This window comes from Ictidomys tridecemlineatus, chromosome 7, assembly GCF_052094955.1.
Source record: "Ictidomys tridecemlineatus isolate mIctTri1 chromosome 7, mIctTri1.hap1, whole genome shotgun sequence".
NCBI lineage: Eukaryota > Metazoa > Chordata > Mammalia > Rodentia > Sciuridae > Ictidomys > Ictidomys tridecemlineatus.
This window is the reverse complement of record NC_135483.1, coordinates 90,844,021-90,865,152: the sequence shown is the minus strand read 5'-3', so window position 1 is coordinate 90,865,152 and position 21,132 is coordinate 90,844,021. Positions and strand designations below refer to the sequence as shown.

General features: G+C 41.6%; 1 protein-coding gene across 7 annotated transcripts in view; it reads left to right on the top strand.

Annotated features, from left to right (window-relative positions):
* Mgat5 (alpha-1,6-mannosylglycoprotein 6-beta-N-acetylglucosaminyltransferase) overlaps window positions 1-21,132 on the top strand; it is a 328,673-nt gene that overhangs the window by 218,838 nt on the left and 88,703 nt on the right. For all 7 annotated transcript variants that reach the window (XM_005315937.5, XM_078017215.1, XM_078017214.1 and 4 more), the window contains 2 exons: window positions 421-554; window positions 16,188-16,321. In XM_005315937.5, coding sequence (XP_005315994.1) covers window positions 421-554; window positions 16,188-16,321 — 268 coding nt within the window. The remainder of the gene's footprint in view (window positions 1-420; window positions 555-16,187; window positions 16,322-21,132) is intronic.

The window sequence follows — 21,132 nt, the reverse complement described above, 5'->3', positions numbered from 1 at the left end:
CAGATCCAGCTTTCATGGAACTTTTCATTTAACTGCTATTGGAGCCACCTCTGTGATTAGTCGTCCAGTCTGCAGCAAATGCTATCTGCTCTGTGATGACTTAGGCTCTCAAGTCCTGCATGGAGATGTTTGTATGCTAGCTGTTTTAAAACTTCTCAGGCTGGAAATAGAGCTCCAGGTAGAATATTTGCCTAGACTACACAAGACCCTGGGTTTGATTCTCAGGACACCCTCCAAAAAAAAAAAAAATAGCCTCTCAATTCTTGTATAATAGCATTTTTAATACACAGTATTTGTCCATTTTGGGTAGTCTTTGAAGAAAGGATTAGAGCTTTTCCCTTTTGAAGTTTGAGTTCAAGGGGAAAGGCTTATAGTTTGGGGTCAAGGCGGTTGGCTTAAAGATACCTCTTCTTCTTTCAGGTGTATGCTCCGAGTCCTTGATTCCTTTGGAACTGAACCAGAGTTTAATCACGCGAATTATGCCCAGTCTAAAGGCCATAAGACTCCCTGGGGAAAATGGAATCTGAACCCTCAACAGTTTTATACCATGTTCCGTGAGTATTTGTGGTTTTCCTCTGCTTTCCAGAATGCCACCAAAGGTAGAGGGGAAAGTTATTTAAAATAAGCATCTATTTGCTAATTTTTACTCGGGACTCATTGCTGTAGAAATGTGAGGCTTTTGCATTGGGAATCATTGATTTTTTTTTTTTCTGTAATTGAAAACCTATATGAGAATTTTGTGAAAAGCCTCAAAAATGTTCTGGGGGAAAAATATTCAATACAAATGATCTTGAGAAACCATGTGGGGGAGGACTTTGGTGGCCTCCAGCTTGGCAGGCATTAAGCATGCCTGGTGCCATGCCGCTGCTGGTGAGGGTCTGCTTCATCATTCATGAGACATGAGGTCAATCCATTTTACAGGTAATTCCATCTTAGCTATTTAAGCATCAAACTTATTAAAGAGGAAATAATCTAGCCTTTTCTAATTGGAACTATTTTAAACTGTTTTGTGCTTTATTGACTTGTTAAATTGCCAACCCAAAATGAAATGCCTTCTCTTGGTGACTTGGTGTTGTCATTGTCAACAACAGTGAATATTGTGTGTAGTGATGCAGTGAGGGCAGAGTGCAGGAGACACTGGCCCCACGGCAAGACTCTTGGGAGTTTTCTGTTTCTCTGGTCTACTTGCCCCATAATCTCCATTTCTTACCTGCCTCTAGCCTCGGGTCCTCGTTAGCTGAAGACTGTAAAGCCAAGTATCAAATCTAATAGCATTTGTGCCCAAAATAAATTTCTTATTTAAGTCAGCACACCATAGTGACAAGGTGAAGTTCTCTTCTAGAAATGGAAGGCCACATGAGTTAAGCAGTTAATTTGGATGCACAGAATAAAGAATGCCCATTTCCCCAAAATGTCAGTATAATTTTAATCCAGAGATTCCTGTTTCTGGTTTGTCAATCTGTTTGGTTTGTCAAGTAAAGAACTGGGAAACCCGTGGCCAGCCTTTTCCCTACGTGGCTGCCCGAACTTCTCTTTGTAGGTAACCACCCAAAGCTCACTTAATGTAACCGTGAAAAACCTTGGACTAACCCTTAGGTGTTGGGCTCGAGGAGGGAGAATTAAGAAAGGAAACAGCTAATAATCATTTGTGTTTAAATGTTCTTTTTTAGCTCGGAGAAATTGACGAGAATGTGTTGTATGTGTGACAGCATTATTATTTTTCCTGGAGCTATATTGTCCTGTTGGGAACCTGCCCTTGGGCCAGTTCAGGGCACATTAAGTGACGGATGACTGTCAGCCTGGTGAGGCATTAGAGTTTGCCCAGAGTTTGATTTTGCATGAAACTTTAAGAGATTAAGGCAAGTCACACAGGAACCTAAAAAGTGAACTGTGTGTAAGTGACATAAGGTGTTACCTGTGTCCAAAATGGCCCAAACTGCCTGAATGATGTAGTAGGCACATGCCCTCCAACAGATGATGTTTCCCTGTCTCTAACTGTAGAAGGAGAGGTGTAGAGGAAAGGGTAGAATGGTGGAATACAGAGTCTGGCAAACCTATTTTTGTTTTCATGAATGGAGGGTTTAAAATTATTAGTTGATTGAATTGAAAGAAGTTCACTGTTTAAAATGTAACTATGGTCAGAAACATGGAGTAAATTCTATCAGCCTGGGAGAGGTATTAATTTCCTAACTCTGACTCAGAGTTCAGAAATGAGGAGGAAGCTTGACACATTTCATTGCCTTTAAAAAAAAGGAAAAAAAAAAAAAGAAAAAAAAACCCTGCATGCCCAAACATCAGCAATCACTCATAACACCAAAAGCAGTGTTTTGATCATGCATTCATAGTAAGAAATATTTGTACTACTATTTGAAACTGTTATAGTATAGGGAACAAGATTTTTAGTATATAAGAAAGAGGATTACTTAAAGAATTGAAGTAAAAAACACTCGTTAGTTTGAATAAGAAATATCAATATAAATATCTTTTTTTTTCTTTAAAAAGAAAATGCTTTTTAATTATATACTTTGGAAAGAACTAGGAGTAAAGGTAGCTGAGTGAGTGGCAGTGAATATTCGAGTGCTCTGATTGGGATTTCCTAAATACCTTTTGTTGCCTCCAAGGATAAATAGTTGGTTTTAGGTCTGAGGCCAGAGATATTTGAGATGGGATGTCTTAAGCCAAAAGAGAAGGAAGCGAAGAAGGACCACTGGGGTGGGGTTAGGAGGACACAAGATCCCCAGATGGGGTAGTCTGAGCATCAAAAGAAAACTGACTGCACTGGATTGAAATCAAACACTTAAAAAATAATCAAGTCCAGAATGATGTGCCAAGGAAGAAAATCCCACAAAATGTAGCTGGTCACCTTTGCAAGTTGCTAGGATACCAACTCATTACTCTGAAAGAGAGGGTGGGGAATCCAGTTTTGATCCTCCCGCCTTTCTAGCACAAATTATATTTGAAGGTAATCAAGTGGTTGATGAGAAAAAGTTGTTAATCATGGGAAAATCAGAGCTAATAAATGTAAAAGAAATAGAGAATTAGAAAATCAGCGTTTTGAAACTCTTAATGAGACGGTGCAGCGAGTCATCATCAGTGGCTGCTAAATCCATCAGGTAACAGGTTGATGGAAAACTTTCTCTAGGAGGAGGCTGCCTTGAATAGAGGAAGTATGCAAATGAGCAGGGAAATGAAGCAATTCCAGATATTCATCATGTCACGCTGTGCCTGGGCTAGAGAATTTGCAGTAGAAAACAGTATCTCCTGCACCCCACAATCCAGGACCTCCCCACAGTGAACTTGGATGCAGCCTTGCCAGAGATTCCTTGCTTCCCACATGACAAAGGAGTTGGGTCCAGTCCAACTGGCTGGGTAAACTAGTGGCTATTCTAGTGGTTTGAAAGGAAAGACTGTTCATCTAAATATAAGAAAAAGACGTCAGAAGTTAGTATTCATGCCTTGTTAGTTTTTTAAAGCATTTGCCATGGCTTCTATGTATGGCTGATAGTACTCATATAATTGATGTATAAATATGCACATATATTGCAGTGTGTTGAGACTCTTGCATGTTTATTTTTTTCTACTGTTGGGATGCATGATGAAAAAAATTAGAGACTGCAGAAAGAGTGTTATACTTGGAGAATCATGTCTTCAAGTTCATCTGTCTTAGGAATTTAGCTGTATTCTGGCAGGTGTGCAGTGCAGGGAGCCCAGCACAAGAAAAAGAGAAAAACACACATTCGTGCTGCATCTTTAGAAGCAGTGAAGTGAAACACGCTAGACTGAAATGCTGGTGCCTCTTAAAAATACTGATGATGTGTTTCTTACTTGGACTCTTCTGTTTCTCTTGTAATTTCTCGATAAGCCGATGGGTTTCTGTTGTCAAAAAAGCCTTGTTTTTCTGTATTGTTTTACCAATTTTAGAAGGTCTCTGGAATGACTCTCCCTGTGTATTCTGCTCACAGCTGGACATTTTAGGATGTGTTAGCTGACTAGGCCTGATTCCTTCCTAAGCAGCTTCCAGAGAAACTTGGTGGTCAGGCAACACTGATGCCTTTTGATTAGTGCTGTTAAGTGATGGCCTTTTCCAGGAGCTGGTAAATCCTGTTGTTCCTCTTTCTAGGCCTTGGTTTCTGCTTTTATCTCTTGTCCGAATGCGAGTGTGGCTTCCACACCAGCCTCTAAGGTGGTCTTATGTCTCCAGAGCCAGCTCTTGAAAGCTTAACCTATTCCTCCTTATAGCCCCAGTGCCTTCCCTTTGTCCACGTTCAGACCTTATAGCCAAGTGCTGACCACTCTAGGCTCTCTGGCCTCAAGCCTGCCTTCCCTTCTCTGCCCCATCACACACCTCACAGGGTCCTGGCACCTCTGAAGGTGCCACCCAGATTCCTTTCCACCCCTGCCTCCTTGAAATCATACATTTAGCAAAATTTTCTTGGTTGAAGACAATTTCATTGATTTTTCTCCATTTTTCCAATCCAATATGAAAAGAAGAGCAACCATATTATAAAAACTGGGAAAACTCTCCCCTGCTGAAAACGGCTCCCCCAACACAGTGTAACCGTTGCTATCTTTTCCATGTGTTTATTTTTTATCTTATGGTTTTTACATTTTATATTTTATTTTAGTTGTGATATACATACTAAAATTTTGTGTCTGTTTTTCCACTTAATGTATCATGTTCTTTAAGATTCTACTCAGATTTGAAAGCCATTTCTTGCACTATTTTAAAGTCCACCAAGTGGCTGTCTCTTAATTTGTATTTATTCGGGGATGTTGTGTTATCTCTGGTAGAGAATTAATGTGGCTTTTTCTATGCTTGCCAAGTACACATTGGTTGGCTCTATAGCTAGGCATTATTTCTATCCCTGTCTTTAATCTACTGAGAACACTACTTGTTTTAAACTCTTGAAGGCAATATCTTTTTTTTTCAGTCTCAAAAAGGTATTTATACCTCAAACAATGAAAAAAAATCTGTCCATACCACATAGAAAAATAAAAGAGAACATATTTGCCCATACCACTTGAAAGAGAAAAAAATAAAACCCCCAAATTGACTTACACTGTGCATTACTCTTTATTTGGATAGTTCTAATTATCTGCATGACACCCACTTTCACAACCTCATCTGGCTTATGTGAAAACATTGTCCAGGGTGAAAATCTCGTCTTTCCCTGGAGACTGGCTGAAAGTAGCAAAAGCAGCCATTAGGAGTGCACAGCCCTGGTTTCAGGCAGACTTCAGCTCAGACCTTATTTGTATATCGGTGCCCTTTGCAATCGAGGCTGCTGACAGCTTCAGTGTTTATATCACTGCCAGAGAGCGCTTCCTCATTCCCTCAGCAAAACTGAATAAGGTCATTTTATTTATTTGTGGAGTAACTGCAGCACTTTGAACATCATTCATGATGTGAAGACACTGGAAAATTTGCCTCCTGGGTTCTCACATTTTTGTGCTGAGTCCGTGCTGGGGAATGGTGAGCACTTCTTGGTGCATGTAGAAATTGGCAGCAGAAAAGACAGGGAGCTGTAACAGGGAGCTGAATGAAGAACACAATGTGTTTCACTCCCAACTCCTTTGATTTTTTTTTTTTTTAAACCACCCAAACCCTTCCCAAATCCCTGTAAGGTGCTGTGTTGAAGGGTAAAGAGGTGACTAAGCCTGAGAATTTTATTTTACCTAAAAGAGTGAATTTAATTTACATTTGAATCTTTAGTTGGCTGTTGACTTTGCCCAGTTCGAAATATGCCTCTTGACCTGCAGGGATCCCTAAGTCTCTGCTCTCTAGAAACCTACTTCAGAACAGTCAGGAGGTACACACACACAAACACATGGCCTGTCATACCTCCACTTTAGAAGTTACAGACCCCGTTGAATGGAGCAGAGAGAACTTGAGGTAGAGGTGAGGCGCATCCTACCTGTCCTGTCACTCAGTCCTGGGAGTGTTACCCAGTGGGAGCCACCAGCTTCTCCAGCTTTCCAGCTGCAAGATGAGAATGACCTCTTCACAGGACAGCAAGAAGACCCTAGTTCACAGGGAGATGATGTAGGCTAGAGTGGAAAGGTATGTAGAGGAGGAGAAGAAACAGGGACAGCTGACATAAACCCAATCCTTGGACAAAGTTACTGGAAAAGAAGGCAGGGCAGAGGAGTGACTGCTTCCTGGGGTCATCCCCCTGGAGATTCCAGAATAATGCCTTCCACTTACCCAAGCCATACCTCTTCAGCCAATGATACTTTTTCATTTTTAGTGTTCTTTCTCCTTTAAGGATTCTAGGGTCAGGTGTTGAAGGAAATGTCTGCACTATTCTTATTTAACATCTGTAGGTGAGGAGCTAATTGAGTAAGTGCCAGGGATCAGGATTGGTGGGAGAGAGGAGCCATGAGAAGGTCACATCACTTGCTGCTGTCTGCCATCTTGGTGCCCACACTTCACGTAGGTAATCCCATCTTGTTCCTGTTACTCAGCTAAGTGTCAAAGGTTGAAATGTAACCTGCCCAGGGTGGTAAGTCACAAACTGGGATGGGAACCCAGCACTGTCTTATAGTTCATTCATCCCCTTTCCCCTCTGCTAGGGGCTCCGAATTTTGAGCATACATTAAAATTACCTGAAGAACTTATTAGAATATGTTGCTTGAATTTCTAACAAGTCCTGGATGATGTTGATGCTGCCAGTCCCGGGACCAAACTTCGAGAATCACCGCCCTGTATCACACTGAGAATCAAGTAGCCAAGGTGAGGTGATGGACACAGGCTTCAGTGTCTCTTTGAACTTGGAAGTCTAGCCTGTGCCGTTTGACATGCCTCAGTCTATCAGGATTTTCTAACAGTCTTAGAAAAAGACTATCTCTTTGGAAATATTTGTGCACCATTTTTTCCCCTCTCTGGTTTGAAGTGAATTCTGTGGCTCCAGACAGCAGGGTTCCTCCTAGCTCTCTACTTCATTGCCCGGTAACTACTTCTCCGGGCCTTTGAAATCAGCAGGTAGCCTTAGTCTGTTGTTTCAGTTTCCTTGGACAAGCAAAACAGGACTAAAGCTACAATTATGAAATGACCAAATTGTCGCTCGTGAGATTCAGCATGTGGTTGTTCAGCGTGGAGTGAGCAACATAGTGTAGTGGCAAAAGTTTTAGTGAATAAGGCTGTGGAGGCCTTGTGTTCTTACTGGTCCCTCCCAGTGTCCCTGTGAGCAAGGGTGAGCTAGGGCCATGGCTCCCAGTTTACAGATGAGAAAGGAGGAGGCTCCCTTAGCATAGCTCACCTACAACTATGGATATAGGAGTAGAGCTAGAACTCACCAAACCCCTAGTAACACAGAGCCATCTAGTCCCCTTCCTTGGGGCATCGTGGCAGGGATGGAAAAACTCCTCTCTCATCTTCTGTTTCTCAAATGAGTGTCTTGGAGCAGCATGGAAACCTCCAAGGAGGCTTCATGTGTACTCATTTATACGCTTGCAAAGTCGAACTCCTGTCCTGATTCCTACACCACCTGGCTCCTGCTGGCTGGCCTCTTACATCTTGTCTTGCCTCCTCTTGGCTTCTGAGTTCCTTCTGGGATACCTGGTTCTCTCAATATTCAAGCAGCTGCTTGTGCTGATGCTTTGCTTGCAATTCCTGTCCCCAGTTTCTCCCAACACCTACATACACACACCCCAGGTCTGCTCATCCTTCAGGGAGGTGTCACATCCTCTGAAAACCTTCCCAAAGCCAGGCACTCCTGCTCTATGGCTCTCACGGGGTCCATGTTCCAGCCCAGGTACCACTTTGTAAGTCCCACCAGTGCGATCCTGCCAAGTGCTCAGCACCTGAGGTGGCCCCCTTCACATCATTGATGTTAAGTGAATATTTAACACAGCCTCCACAGCCTTATTAATGGATGAAGAACCAATAGACTCAGTTTTCCCTCAATGAAGTTAATTAAAACTTGAGTCAGAGCATAGCCCTGCTCTGCTTAAAATGCTGTGGCTCCTGTGACATCTTGGAAAAGGCAGATTATTCTCATGGTCTCAAGGATCTGGGTCATACCACACCTCTTACTACATTTCTTCTCCCTTGTCTCTCGACTCCTTAATGTTTCTGAAGTAGGCCAGACACACACTGTACCCCTGGACTTTTACCATGACTGCTGCATCTTCTGGAACGTCCTTCCCTTAGACTTCCCCATCCCTTCCTCAGGTCTTTAACTTAGAAATCACTTTGCTGAGACTTACCTTTATCTTGAATCCTTTCTCCTCCAACTTCCTATGCTGCTCCCCTATTTTACTTCCCTCCATAATTTTATTTACCTCCTGGTATTTGTTTCACTTTTATTTTTTCTCCTCCCCCGATGTCTGATGGTTGAGATTTTGTCTGTTTTATTCATTGCCGAAAATCAATATCGCCTGGCGTGTGGTAGGCATTCAAAATGCATTCATTTATCAAATTAAATTGAAGGATAAGCCCTGTCCTATTTTTACTGCATGCAGTAATGCAGGAAAGGGTAAGAAGTGTTGTGAAGATAACAGAGGTTTTCATGAGGCTGGTGGCCTCATCTTACTTTCTTCTTTGTATAGAAAGTACAAGTATGTGGCTAGGACTTTAGAATTTGTTCAATCCACACCGATTGTCATTGTCATTATAATGGCATTCTAACTCTGAATTGCTTTCAGGATTTGGGACTCATAGCTAATTTTTATTTACATGATTAGATCAGAATGGTGGCTTAAGGTCCACAAATTTTGCCTGACAAAACAGGAATTTCAGGATGAGCCGCTTCCCCTTCCTGCAAATGGTAAACCTGTTGGCCATAGCTAAGGATAAGTTGCTTCCATGCACAATTTTACTTTCAGGCATGAGAGGCAAAGGAGCTATTTGTGATTCAAACTGCCTTTTTGGCCTTTCGCTTGGATCGGGAGGACTTTTGCCTTTTACTTCTGTGCAGATCAGTGAGTAATAGAATCTGCCTCTCGGTTCCTCCTGTCTACCTCTCAGCCTTCAGGAGTGATGTTCTTCTAAGGAGTCCATTCCCTCCTAAATTGCTTTTTGACACTTGAAGAATTCACTCGGGTGTGTCTTCTGTCAACAGTTCAGGCACTCATCTTTTCAACTCAGCTGTACATTATAGTTTTCCTCACCTGCATTCCGGCCTTCTCTCTCAAAGAGACTAGCATCACCACCTTTTGAACAAAATCACTTTGGTTAAAATTTGAAGCATAATATCACTATCTATATGTGGCTTTAAAAATCAGATTATTTCTTGTGTCATGCAACTTCATTTTGCAAGGAAGCTTTTTCTAGAATGTGAATTTTTTTTTTCTTCTGTGAATTGGCCAAAGTGTTAGGAACTTGATGGTAGTCAGTATTCTTCCCAGCATTTTTTATGACGTTTTTCAAATGTCCAGGAAAAAGTAGAAGAAATTTATACTAGAAACCCAACACCTAAGCCTTACAGTTAACACTTTGCTTTAATTATTCGGTGACATCAATCTTTATCTTATTCCTCTCTTCATTCATTAAAAAAGAACCTTTAGATACTCAGCATGTCATCTTAAAGAGAGTTCAGTTTTAGTTAGAACATCTGTGTGTTTATATGCATTTATGGGCCGCACTGAGTTGTTTTGTTTGTTATCTTTTTGTCCTTCTCTCCAGCTCAACAAAGGGAAACCCATGCCATCTTGTTCACTAATACAATCCTTAGTTCCTACATTGTTACCCACTCAGAGTGCTTGGTAAATGTGCTGAATCTGAATGAAGGGACAGTGTTTAGAATCCTATGATGCTAGGTTTTTAAGTCTATATCTCTGATTTATTTTCTTTACAACATCTATTTTTGGGCCTAGATAAATAGACAGGTTAATTTATCAACTCAGTAAATATTTTTTGAGTAACTATAATATAAGCATGAACTCGGTTCTAGATTAGAGTGACAAGCTACCGTGACTAATGATTAATCTCCAGAATGGGCCTTGGTTTTGAAGCGTGTATGCAAAGAACATGGTATTGGAGGCAAAGTCACACCAGTTAATCAAGCATTCATCATTAAATTGAACCAAAGCATATTTACTGGATGCCTGCTATGCTGTGTGCTCTAGGAAGTCAAGTTAAGCACAGCCAGTCCTCAGGGAGTGTATTAGGGGAGGACAGTAGTGAATGATGAGGGCTCTAACTCTTCATGGGGTCAGAAAGCTGAGGAGAGGCGCTTAGCCTGGCTTGGGGAGTCAGGAAGTCTCTCAATTGGGAGCTGAGACCTATAGGGAGGGGGAAACCATAGACATGTGAGACACATGCCAGTGTGAGATAAGACGGAAAAACACAGCCCAAGTGGGTCAGCATGGAGCAGAGTTTTCACTGGGAGTATGGCCAGAAACAAAGTTGGAATGACAGCTACGCTGTGCCCTGCATAATCCTGAGGGAGGTAAAGATTTTCAGCAGGAAACTACTATCATCACAAATTTCAGAACAGTGTTTTAACAAGTCTTGTCAAGCAACACAGAGGGTGGATTGGGTCTAGAGATCTGTGAGGACGGAGCACAGTCATAGGTACAGAGACTGCTTGGAAATGTACTGCAGAGTGTATGATGCAGGCATATGCAATATCTATTGATTTAAGTAGCCATGAGTTGGAGCCACCCTAAATGTCTTATGATAGGGTGGATTAGATAGGCTGTCTATCAGATGGGCTTGGTCACAAGAGTGTGTTGGTTCTTATCACTGGGAATTGAGGCAGCACGGAATTCAGGGATTAGAGCATATTTTTATTCTTTCTGTATCACAGTGTTGCCCATCTCTGGGTTGATGTCCTTCTCAGGCAAGCTGTTCTCACACGGACACACAGGGGGACCACCTGTGGCTCTAGACCTCTACCCTGGCAGCTTTGTGACTGTAGTGGAAAGACATTGACTTCAAAAGTAGCTCTGACTAATTACGCAGAATGGCAGCAGTCAAAGGGTCAGGACTGACACCATGCCACCTGCAGCAGTAGAATCCCTCACATTCGGGAAAGGATGGTCAGTCCCACAGGGATTGGCAGGCTAGAGTCATAGGGCATCTTCTCGTGACTGGATCAGTTCAGGCACATGGAGCATCACCATATTGTGCTACTTCAACAGCAGTGATGAGCTGTGATCTTTACTTATACGATGTGCCACAGATACCTCTCTAAGTTTAAAAAGTTTACAAGAGTAGATATAATAGGATTCAATTTAATTTTGAGGATGAGAAAGATCCATAAGCCTAGGGGGGAAAAGCCCTCTAATAGTGGTAATTTCTAGGTGGTGAGATGATGAGTAACTTTTTTTCCCCCTCTCATATCTTTTTGTTATCTGAAAAAAAGTTTTCACGTGCAAGATGTATTTCAGTTATAATCAGGAAAGCCAATAAAATCATTTGTATTTAGGGGAAAGAAAAGCTTGTTTATTGCAAAGTCTTGGCAAAAATCAATGAGGCCTGAACTAAAAATGATGGAGAGAGGAGAGAGAGTTGATGGATTTTGAGAAGCTGACATTCCTGGGATTTGGTGAATGGCTGTGAGGGTGGAGGAAGGAGCCCAGGCTGACTGTGGGGTTTCTGCCCTTAGCTGCAGGGTGGTGTGGGTATAAGGCAGCATTCTTAGAGGTGTTTGGGACTCAGTGATAGACAAAAACAGAACTTGCAGATTTGTGCAATTGAAAGGTCAATTTGACTTGATAAAAATTTGGAATTCTATTTTAAAAGAAGACAGCATTACTGCTTAATATAGTGTGTACTTCATTTATTAAGTAATTGGGAAGCTCCTGAAGGCGGAAACTCTGTAATCACCCAATTCCTAGCACATAACCTGGTTTGTAGAATGAGCACTCTAAAATGATTCTCGCTGAGTGAGGTTGTCAAGCTCATCTAATAGAATTTGTTTACACACACACACATACACACACACACATTTACGTGTGTATATATATATTCTTAAATATATCGAAGGACACATAATTGAGTATATTATGGGGGTACAGTGAGACATAGATATGTGTGTATATATACACACACATATATGTCTATAAATATATATATGTATACACATATATAGATATATATTCACATAGACTGATAGTGTGTGTGTGTGTGTGTGTGTGTGTGTGTGTGTGTGTAATGATCAGAGCAGAGTAATTGGTATGTCCATCATCTCATATATTTACCTAGTCTTTGTGTTGGAAACACTCAAATCCCTTCTGCTAGTCATTTTTGTTTTAGAATTTTAATATTTTATTTTTTAGTTTTTGGCAGACACAACATCTTTGTTTGTATGTGGTGCTGAGGATCGAACCCGGGCCGCACGCATTCCAGGCGAGCGCACTACCGCTTGAGCCACATCCCCAGCCCCTGCTAGTCATTTTTGAAATACACAATTTATTATTGCTAGTCTTATTTGCCCTCCTAAAATTTAATAAGAATTTTGTCTTAAATCATCTTAAGGTCCCCACAAATGTTTAGCAAATTGGTTCTAGTTTGTAAAAGGTGGACCATAGTCCTGCATGCATATGGCAGAGGTTGCTCACAAAATTGTAATGCTTTGTATTACAACATGTGTAAACATATATGTATATATACATACATACACATAATAATTTTACATATAGACATAACTATCTACATATATATAGATATGTTCATATGCATTTTTTTCTGTCTTATGTGTATTTTGTTCTATCTTATGAAATTATTTTCCATTAGAGCATGGTTTACTACTACAGTTCACAGCGTCCAAAAAATAAAATATTTTGACTACAAGGCTTTATATTAAAGTGGTGTCAGGATGTTGGAACCAGGCACTCTGGTTCTCAATCTCAGCACCAACACCCCTGCTAGCACGTAGCCTTGGGTACTTTAAGTATCTCTCTGTTTTCTCACCTGAACAAACATGTTATGGGATTTTTTTTTTTTTGATAAAATGAAAGACTCACTATAACATTCTTAGCACAGAACTCAGATGTAGTGAGAACTCAAATATCAGCTTTGTTTTTCAATCCCTTTTGTTTATCTTCTGGGATGGACTGATTACAGAAAGTACAGGATTTCCTGCATCTCATTTATGATGGGATTTCTTTGATTTATCTTGAAATGTAAATACATACTCTCTGAAACGACTAAAGTCTGTGTTCATCTTAAGGAAGAGCAAAAGAGAAAGCTTGGGCTGAGGTTGGGTCTCCAGGGAAAGGTCATTCTAGGTAGCATCAGCCTGGATTTGTGGCTTTTAATGAATTGTAAGCAATGTGAAGAACTACTAGTATTGAGGCTGGGGTGCACTCTTCAGATGATACCAAGCCAGATCCCAGCTGGTCAGCTCCCTACAAACAAAAGCAAGGCACACCTGGCCTGTGGAGAGTCCAAGCTAAGCAAACACTTATGCTGATAAGGCTTAGTGTCTCCTGATAAGTTTAGTGTTACCTGGAAAGAGACAGAGGGCCTGGCTGATTACATGTGTAGTGCCCTTGTAAACCTCTGTGATCCTGAACCACACATGTGTGCAGGTTGCTGCTCCTCATGTTGATGTCTCACAGTGGAAGGTGAAGGTTGAGATGGAAAATAGTTGGATGAAGTTGTAGCCAGCTCACGTGTGTCATTTGTTCTTCCTGTAGGGTCCATATCAGTTTAGCACCAAATGATGTCAGTCATAAGAAACCAAAAGCCTGCCATTCCTTACACATCTTTGGAATACATTACTTAGTACTTTCCTTCCCTGACACCATTCATGCTATAATTTAGGGGTAGCTTTGACACAAAATTATACATACATATACACACACGTATATATATTTTATGTATATTATATATATGCATTTTTTCTTCTGGTGGTTTAATGTTCAAAATAAGACCCACTAAGTATTTTGCACACTTGATTCTTTCTTTCCGAAGTTACCTACATAGGGAACGAATAACTGAAGTATCTCAAGAATAGCATTTGCTTAGCATATATTTTTTTCTGGAAATAAAGAGCACAATTCCAAAGTTGAGAGTGTCAGATTCTAATTCAAAACTTCTAGAATAACAAAAGCTCTAGGAAGAAACTTGACAAGCTGCCTTAATGATGTTTAGGGTGAATACCTCCCACATGCTTTTTCAACTCCTCTTCCCTCCCAGAGCTCCTCAAAAAGAAAAAGGAGGATAAAAAAGAAGCCTTTGCCTCTTGTTGGCAGTAGAATTTATTCCATAATTTACTTTTTCAGCCAACTGCAGTCGTTGCCCTTGCCTCTGGGCACTTGTTCAAAAACACAGAAATGAAATAACAGATTGGCCAGACCGAACACAACTCCCCAGTCACAACCCTATTATCTCCTCGTTCTGTCACCCCCATTAGGCAAAGGCCTGGGAGACCGGATGGTGACAATGCGTTATTTATGTAGCTCGAACATCTCTGCAGCTCTAGGCTTTCTGCCAGTGTCCCTCTTCGCCCTTGTGCCTCCCCATGCAGGACCACTGAGAATGGGTCTGGGGAAGCTGATCCCTAGGCCTGCACTGCAGCCACCTCTGGATTTCTTCAAGGGCTCTGAGCCACCTTCCCATCTGGGAAAGGGTCTTCATCCTGAGAAAACCAGAGCCAGACCAAGGGACCCACTCTCCTGCTTGTGAACTTCCCACCTGTGAATGGACATGGTGGGAGCTGCAGTGTGTGGATTTTACTGAATCTCTGGTCTATCTCAATTACCAGGAGGAATTTGGGTTTGTGATATTCATAACCATTCTCTTCAGGTCAGATCAAACAGCAAATTGCTTCACTTAATATCAGCTGTGTATGGTCTCTGCTGGGCCATCTCTGGAAAAAAGCAGAGATGTCTCTGAATAGGACAAAGGTGGAAGAGAGGAGGAGGGTCTCTGTTTAATCATGGCAGGATTATTTTCTGATTATTGCCTCCTGGTGAAATTCCTTGTAATATTATAGGCATGAGGTGCAAACATTGACTATGGTATCATTCCCCACTTGGGGAAATGTTAAAACAGGGAAGCTGTATAGGGCTGAGGATGGAGCTCAGTGTTAGATTGTTGGCCTACCATGTGGGAGGCCCTGGGTTCCATCCCCAGTACTAGAAAAACTAAATAAAAATAAATAAATTGTAGAGTCCATATAAGAGAGATTCACAGGAAAGCACTTTTTCTCTTTCTGGGAGCAGTCTACCTTGTGGACACTGTTCATTTGTGATGGTTGATTTTTTGAACTGGTTTATACTCTACCTTGTATTCAGTGTACAGTCCATGCACATGTAGCCCCTTAATTATAGTCATTCATGATTTAATGAGGTATCTTCTGAAAAATGTACCCTTGTTAGGTTATTGTGTCATTATGGTTAATTGGTATTAATGCAAAAATCACAGGGTACACTCTGTAAAAATTGAGATAGTGGTGATGTCACTATGCCTTATAAATCTCATGGAACTGCCATCATATATGAGGTGTATTATTGACCCAAACATCATCATACGGCACATAACTGTACTTTGATTAGTAATTCTAAGAGGAGGTGAAAATTTTGGGTTATATTTCTTGATTTTTGCCCCCAACCTCTTTTATGCAACTGGATAGTAAACACACCTGGAGTCAGATCAGATTTTATGAGAGTCCTACCCTGTTCAGAATCACCTATTCCCTGAGCATGGTAGTGCAAGCCTATAATCCCAGGAACTTGGGAGGCTGAAGCACGAGGTTCGCACAAATTCAAAACTAGCCTCGGCAACTTAGTGAGACCCTGTCTCAAAATCAAAAGTAAAAAGGACTGAGCATACAGCTCAGTGATAATGTGCCCCAGCGTTTTAATACCCAGTGTGCCTCCCACCCCCAGGAAAACAAAAAACAGAACCACCAATTCAGCCCTTGTCCCCTACAGAGCTCTGGCCATTAAGAGGTGAAACCAGAAGGAGGGCCTCTCTGCCAGGAGACTAGCATTGTACTGAGAAAACGAGGAGAGCACACAGCTTAATGGTTTTTAGACAGATGGATTTTCCCCTGAGAAGAGCAGGATTTGGTTTAAATTAGTCCACCCTGGAGAGAATTATTGCCATGTGTGGGTTCTGCCCAGGATATGTGGGAGAGGACAATTCCTCTCCCCTCCTAGGTGAGAAAGAACAGGGTGAAATGGAAGCCTCTGCTTAACGGGGAGAGGGCTTGTTTTAAAGCTATAATTGTTGCTGCTGCTGCTGCTGCTGATCAAACCCTAACCGCCCTGTCCTTTGCTTTCTACATCAGCTCACACCCCAGACAACAGTTTTCTGGGGTTTGTGGTCGAGCAGCACCTGAACTCCAGCGACATCCACCACATTAATGAAATCAAAAGGCAGAACCAGTCCCTTGTGTATGGCAAAGTGGATAGCTTCTGGAAGGTGAGTCAGCCTGTGTACGTGTCACTCTCTCTGAAGAGCAGCTTGTTGGGTAATTTAATTTAACTTTGATCCAGAGAGTAATCAAGGCAAGTGCCCAGGGCTTAATGGGATCTGCTTAGACGTAAACAAGAATGTTCAGGGGTTGGTTGCTACAGAATTTGGGCACCTAACCAAGGATTTAGTTGGGCATCCATCCTTATAGCAGCTGTACAGCAGACCCTTTAACTCTGCATGTCCAAAGTGACACCTTGGAGCTTCTTTCATAGTCAGCCAGTACCCGAGGTTTCCACATCCACACACTCAACCAACTGCAGATTGAATGTATTCTGGGAAAAAAAAAAATTGTGTCTGTACTGAAAATATACAGACATTTTTTTTTCTTGTCATTCTCTTAACAATACAGAACAACAAGTATTTACATAGCATTTACATCATATTAAGTATTTTAAGTAATGTGGAGATGATTTATAGTGTATCGGAGGAAATATGTAGATTCTATGCAAATACTGTGCTATTTTATGTAAGGTACTTAAGCATCCTCAGATTTTGTTATTCTTGAGTGTCCTATAACCAATATCTTGTGGATATAAAGGGAAAATGGTACTTGTTTCCGAGAGCAAGGGCTCCAGGGGTGCAGGTGTCTTTCTGAAGCTGGGCACTTCACAGAGACCCTTTGCCAACTGAGTTTTTGCCTCTGCCCTGTGAGAAACAGTCAGTGAAGGTAGGCAGCTCCCTTTCCTGGGGAATGAGGCAGAGTCATGATCTTTGATTATGGTCAGTTCACACTTACCCTGGAAAGGTGGTTGGTAGCCAGCTTGCACAGGGAGGCTGAATGAAACAGAGCTGAACCAGATGTTCCAAGAGCACCCAACTATTGGGCCCCAAAAGGTCTCCCTGCCCTCCTGAGATGATTTCCACAGTATACCTGAGGCAGGTCCAATAATAGACAAACTAGACAGGGCGTGACTTGTTGACAGGCAATGCAAATTCTTTTATATGGCAAATTAGCCTCAGAAGACGAATGTCATAATTTTGAGGAATGTTTGTAAAGGGCAGAAATCTCCAGAACTTCAAAACATGATTCTTCCTAAATAAAACCCTTTACTGAGGGATCATAAATTGTGGTTTCATGTTATCATGCCTTGGCTATCAAGGAAGTCAGAAATCCTGCAACTGAGGGAACACAGCTGTGCAGGGTGATGAGTCCCTTTTTTTCTGACTCATGTTCAGAAAAGGAAAGGCAGTGTCCCACCCCTCAGCTCTGTAGTGCTAAGTATTGCAAAGGGATAATGAATTTGGCCTATTTCAAGGGACACTGATGTAATTCCAGATAAGGGAATTTGTTATAAACAGCAAGATCTTGGTTTAGTATTGTAGTTCCCAACTGGGGACAGTTTTACTCCACCTCCCACCCCACCCCACCCCACATCTGCCAGGGGGATATTTGGCAATGTCTGGAGATCATTTCAATTGTCACATCTAGGATGCATACTATAGCATCTAGTAGGTGGAGGCCAGGGATGCTGTAAACATCCTGCAATATACAGAGAAATACCTAGCGTCAAATATCAGCAATGATATTTATTAGTAAATAAGAATTTACTAATATTTACTGATATTATCAGTAAATAAGAATTATTTCCTATGTCTATTACTGGTTGAACATTCCTAATCCAAAAATTTGTAAGATCCCACACCAGACCTCATGTGATGGGTCATAGTCAAAACTCATGTGCACTAAAAACATTGTATAAAATTACCTTCAGGTTGTATGTACAAGGCATATATGAAACAAAAATGGAATTTTGTGTTTAGATGTGTGTCCCATCTTTAAGATACTTCATCATATATATGCAGATATTCTAAAATCTGGAAAAAAAATTCAAACACTTTCAGTTTCAAGTATTTCAGATTAAGGATACTCAACCCATATTCCCCACACTTTCTCTTCTCAAGTAAAATAAAATCAATCTAGATTTAGCTGGCTGAGATGCCGCCATTAATTTATACATCTTTGCTTCCCCTGTATCAAAACGTGCCCCGTGTTGATGGTGCATTTTGGGGTGATTTTCAGCTGAACTCTGGTTAAGAAGGGCATGTTGGGTGTTCTCATTCGCAGTGTGGTTGTAGCATGGGTGGATCACGGCACTGACTTTAGGAACAGCCAGCCTTTTAAAGGGTGCAACTCTCTTCTCTGCAGCTGCTCAGAGAAAATAGCTTGTATGTCTGAGCGGGCTTGACCTTGAAATTATATCACTTCTGTTTTGGAACCAAATGCAGCCCCCTTCTGGGTGCCTCTGGCAGGGTTGTCTGTTTCCCTAGAAAAACAAGACAATAGTTTGGGTTGTGAAACCTTTTGGGTTGCCTGTTTGGGTTAAATTAATGCTACCACTAAAACCATGATGTCTTTGATGCCAGTCAGAATCCCAGAAGTGTTAACTATGCTGCTTAAACGATCAGCGACATGATTCAGAAATTCCTCTGTATTTTGACCTGTTAAAACTATGCAGGTGATCTGATCTTCCACATACCAGTGCCACCTAAGGATTACAAATGGCTTAGTGACACTGTGTCTACATTCATCTTTTCCTGAGTACTCAAAATCAAGGATGATGTTTCAATTTTATGACATCATTCCAGCATTCTGTGCCAAGAAAAGCCCCCCCAAAAGATGAAAATACTTTAAAATTTTCACATGTATTCAAGACATCCTCTTCAACTTTTGAACACAGAATAAACATAGGAGACTTTAGGTTTGTTCTCAAAATATCCCCATTCCAGAGTATTTCATGAATATATACAGAAAACAGATGTGCCTTTTAAGAGGGTTGTTATTCCAACCACATTGCCAAAGCTGCATTCAACCCCAGCTTTAGTGAGTGGGAGGCTTTGTAAATGTTTTTTCTCCATCCTGCAACCCTTTGCCTTAGAGATCTTCTGGAAAGGAAGTAAATTCTGTCGGTCCTGGGAGGTTTAGGATTTGAGGTGGGAGAAGGCACAGGTGGACCAGATGATTTTTGAAAGACTCATCTTCACCTTCAGGTTCTAGAACTCTCTGAATTCTGAAGGTGCCTGCCTCACTCTTACACCACCTTCCCTTTTGAGGACATCTCCATATCCACCCAGGCACTTGAGAGGGCGTTGCCACCATGGGACTCCCTTCTAGCGGAGTCTGATTGCACCTACAAGTTATCCTGTAACCCAGGAAGTCCAGCTCACTGGTGTTTGGAATCATGATCCTGGCTCAGAAAACTGAGTCAAGTCAATGAGATTCTTGGGTTGGTGTTAGAATCAGAAGAACAGTGACAGTAGGCCATGGGGATAGAAATCCAAATGACAGAGATCCAGTTACCTCGCTGAAGTTTGTGAGGCCAAGATAAAGTTTCCAGGAGTCCAGATGAGAAAGAAAGGACCCAGGCTGAAAGGAGAGGATGCTGTCAACAGGGTGATGAAGCCCATCCTAGGGAGGAACGTTACCACCATGGGAGAATGGTGTGCCTTGGGGAGATAGGCCGACAGATATAACCCCTGAAACCTGGGGATAAGAGGAAATCGCTTCCAGAGTTCCTGGCAACTTACTTTTTCCACATCACGTATGCCTTTCTAACACTTCATTTCCTTTCAGTATTCAAGCACTTTCTGTTCTTTTCAGTCATATCAAAGATATCTACTAAACTATGCAGGTCTTCCTGTATTCCAAACGCCTGTGCAGAAGCACGGTGTATTAATACAGAAGGCCAAGGAGCAGCGTCTCTCTACAGACACACACTCCTGTCTCTGTTATGGCTGAGGTTCCCAGTGGTCTTGTTCTGATGTTATATACACAATGGAAAAGTGGGTAGGAAGGAGAGAAGAGGGGAACTTGCTACTGGACTATAGAATCCCAGAGGCACTAGCATAGGAAACATCTCTTCCCAAGACCCTGAGCATCAGATGAGAGTAATTAAACCTAATCCCAAGTGTAAATCTCTCTTCTTAACTGGTTAAGGCCCAGCTCTGGACTCTAGGCCTCTTCCTCTGGGATTGTCTGAACACTAACTCTGGCAATCCTAGAAATGTGCCTAGAAGAAGCATTGTCTTTCCAGCTGACCATATTCAAAGACTTCCAACATCCTGATACCTGAAGTCATCAGGGAATGGGAAAAATCAGTCAATTTTTTTTGAAAATATATAATTTGAAATTAAAATTAATTGGAGTCTTGTTTCACTATATTAATTTAATTTCTAGTTTTTTTAAAAAAATAATATCCTGAGCATAATTGAGTCTTTGGACCGTGAGGCAGGGTCAGTGTTTTACATGTTCATGGTCCCACCATGATGTTCTGAAGACTTACTAATGAGTGACTGCTGCTGAAGCACACATGCTGGAGGCCTTGATTCGACCACACGGGGAGAACAAGCCCTCAAGCATGTGTGCTTCAGCCCGCAAGTCACAAGCTGGTGTTTAGACTTAAACAACTTATCATTTGTGAAGTACTTAACCTTCTTGATCTGTGATGTGGGTCAGTAACAACTACCATGCAGCGGAGCGCTTCCTGTCTTAATAGTATATACAGATCACCTGGAGTCTTGAGGAAATGCAGGTTCTGGTTTGAACCTTCAGGGTGAGAAGAAGACCCTGCGTTCTCAGGAGCACACAGGTGACAGAGATGTGCTGTTGGCAAAGCCCACTTCTAGGAGAAAGGTCTGGAGTGCTTGGGATTCTGTAGAGCGCTGGGCCTCACATAGCTAGCTGACCAGTCAATGAATAGATACTTCCTCTTTCTATCTTCTTTTCTGCTATGCTTTTCAGCCTATCATCTCTCCTGTCA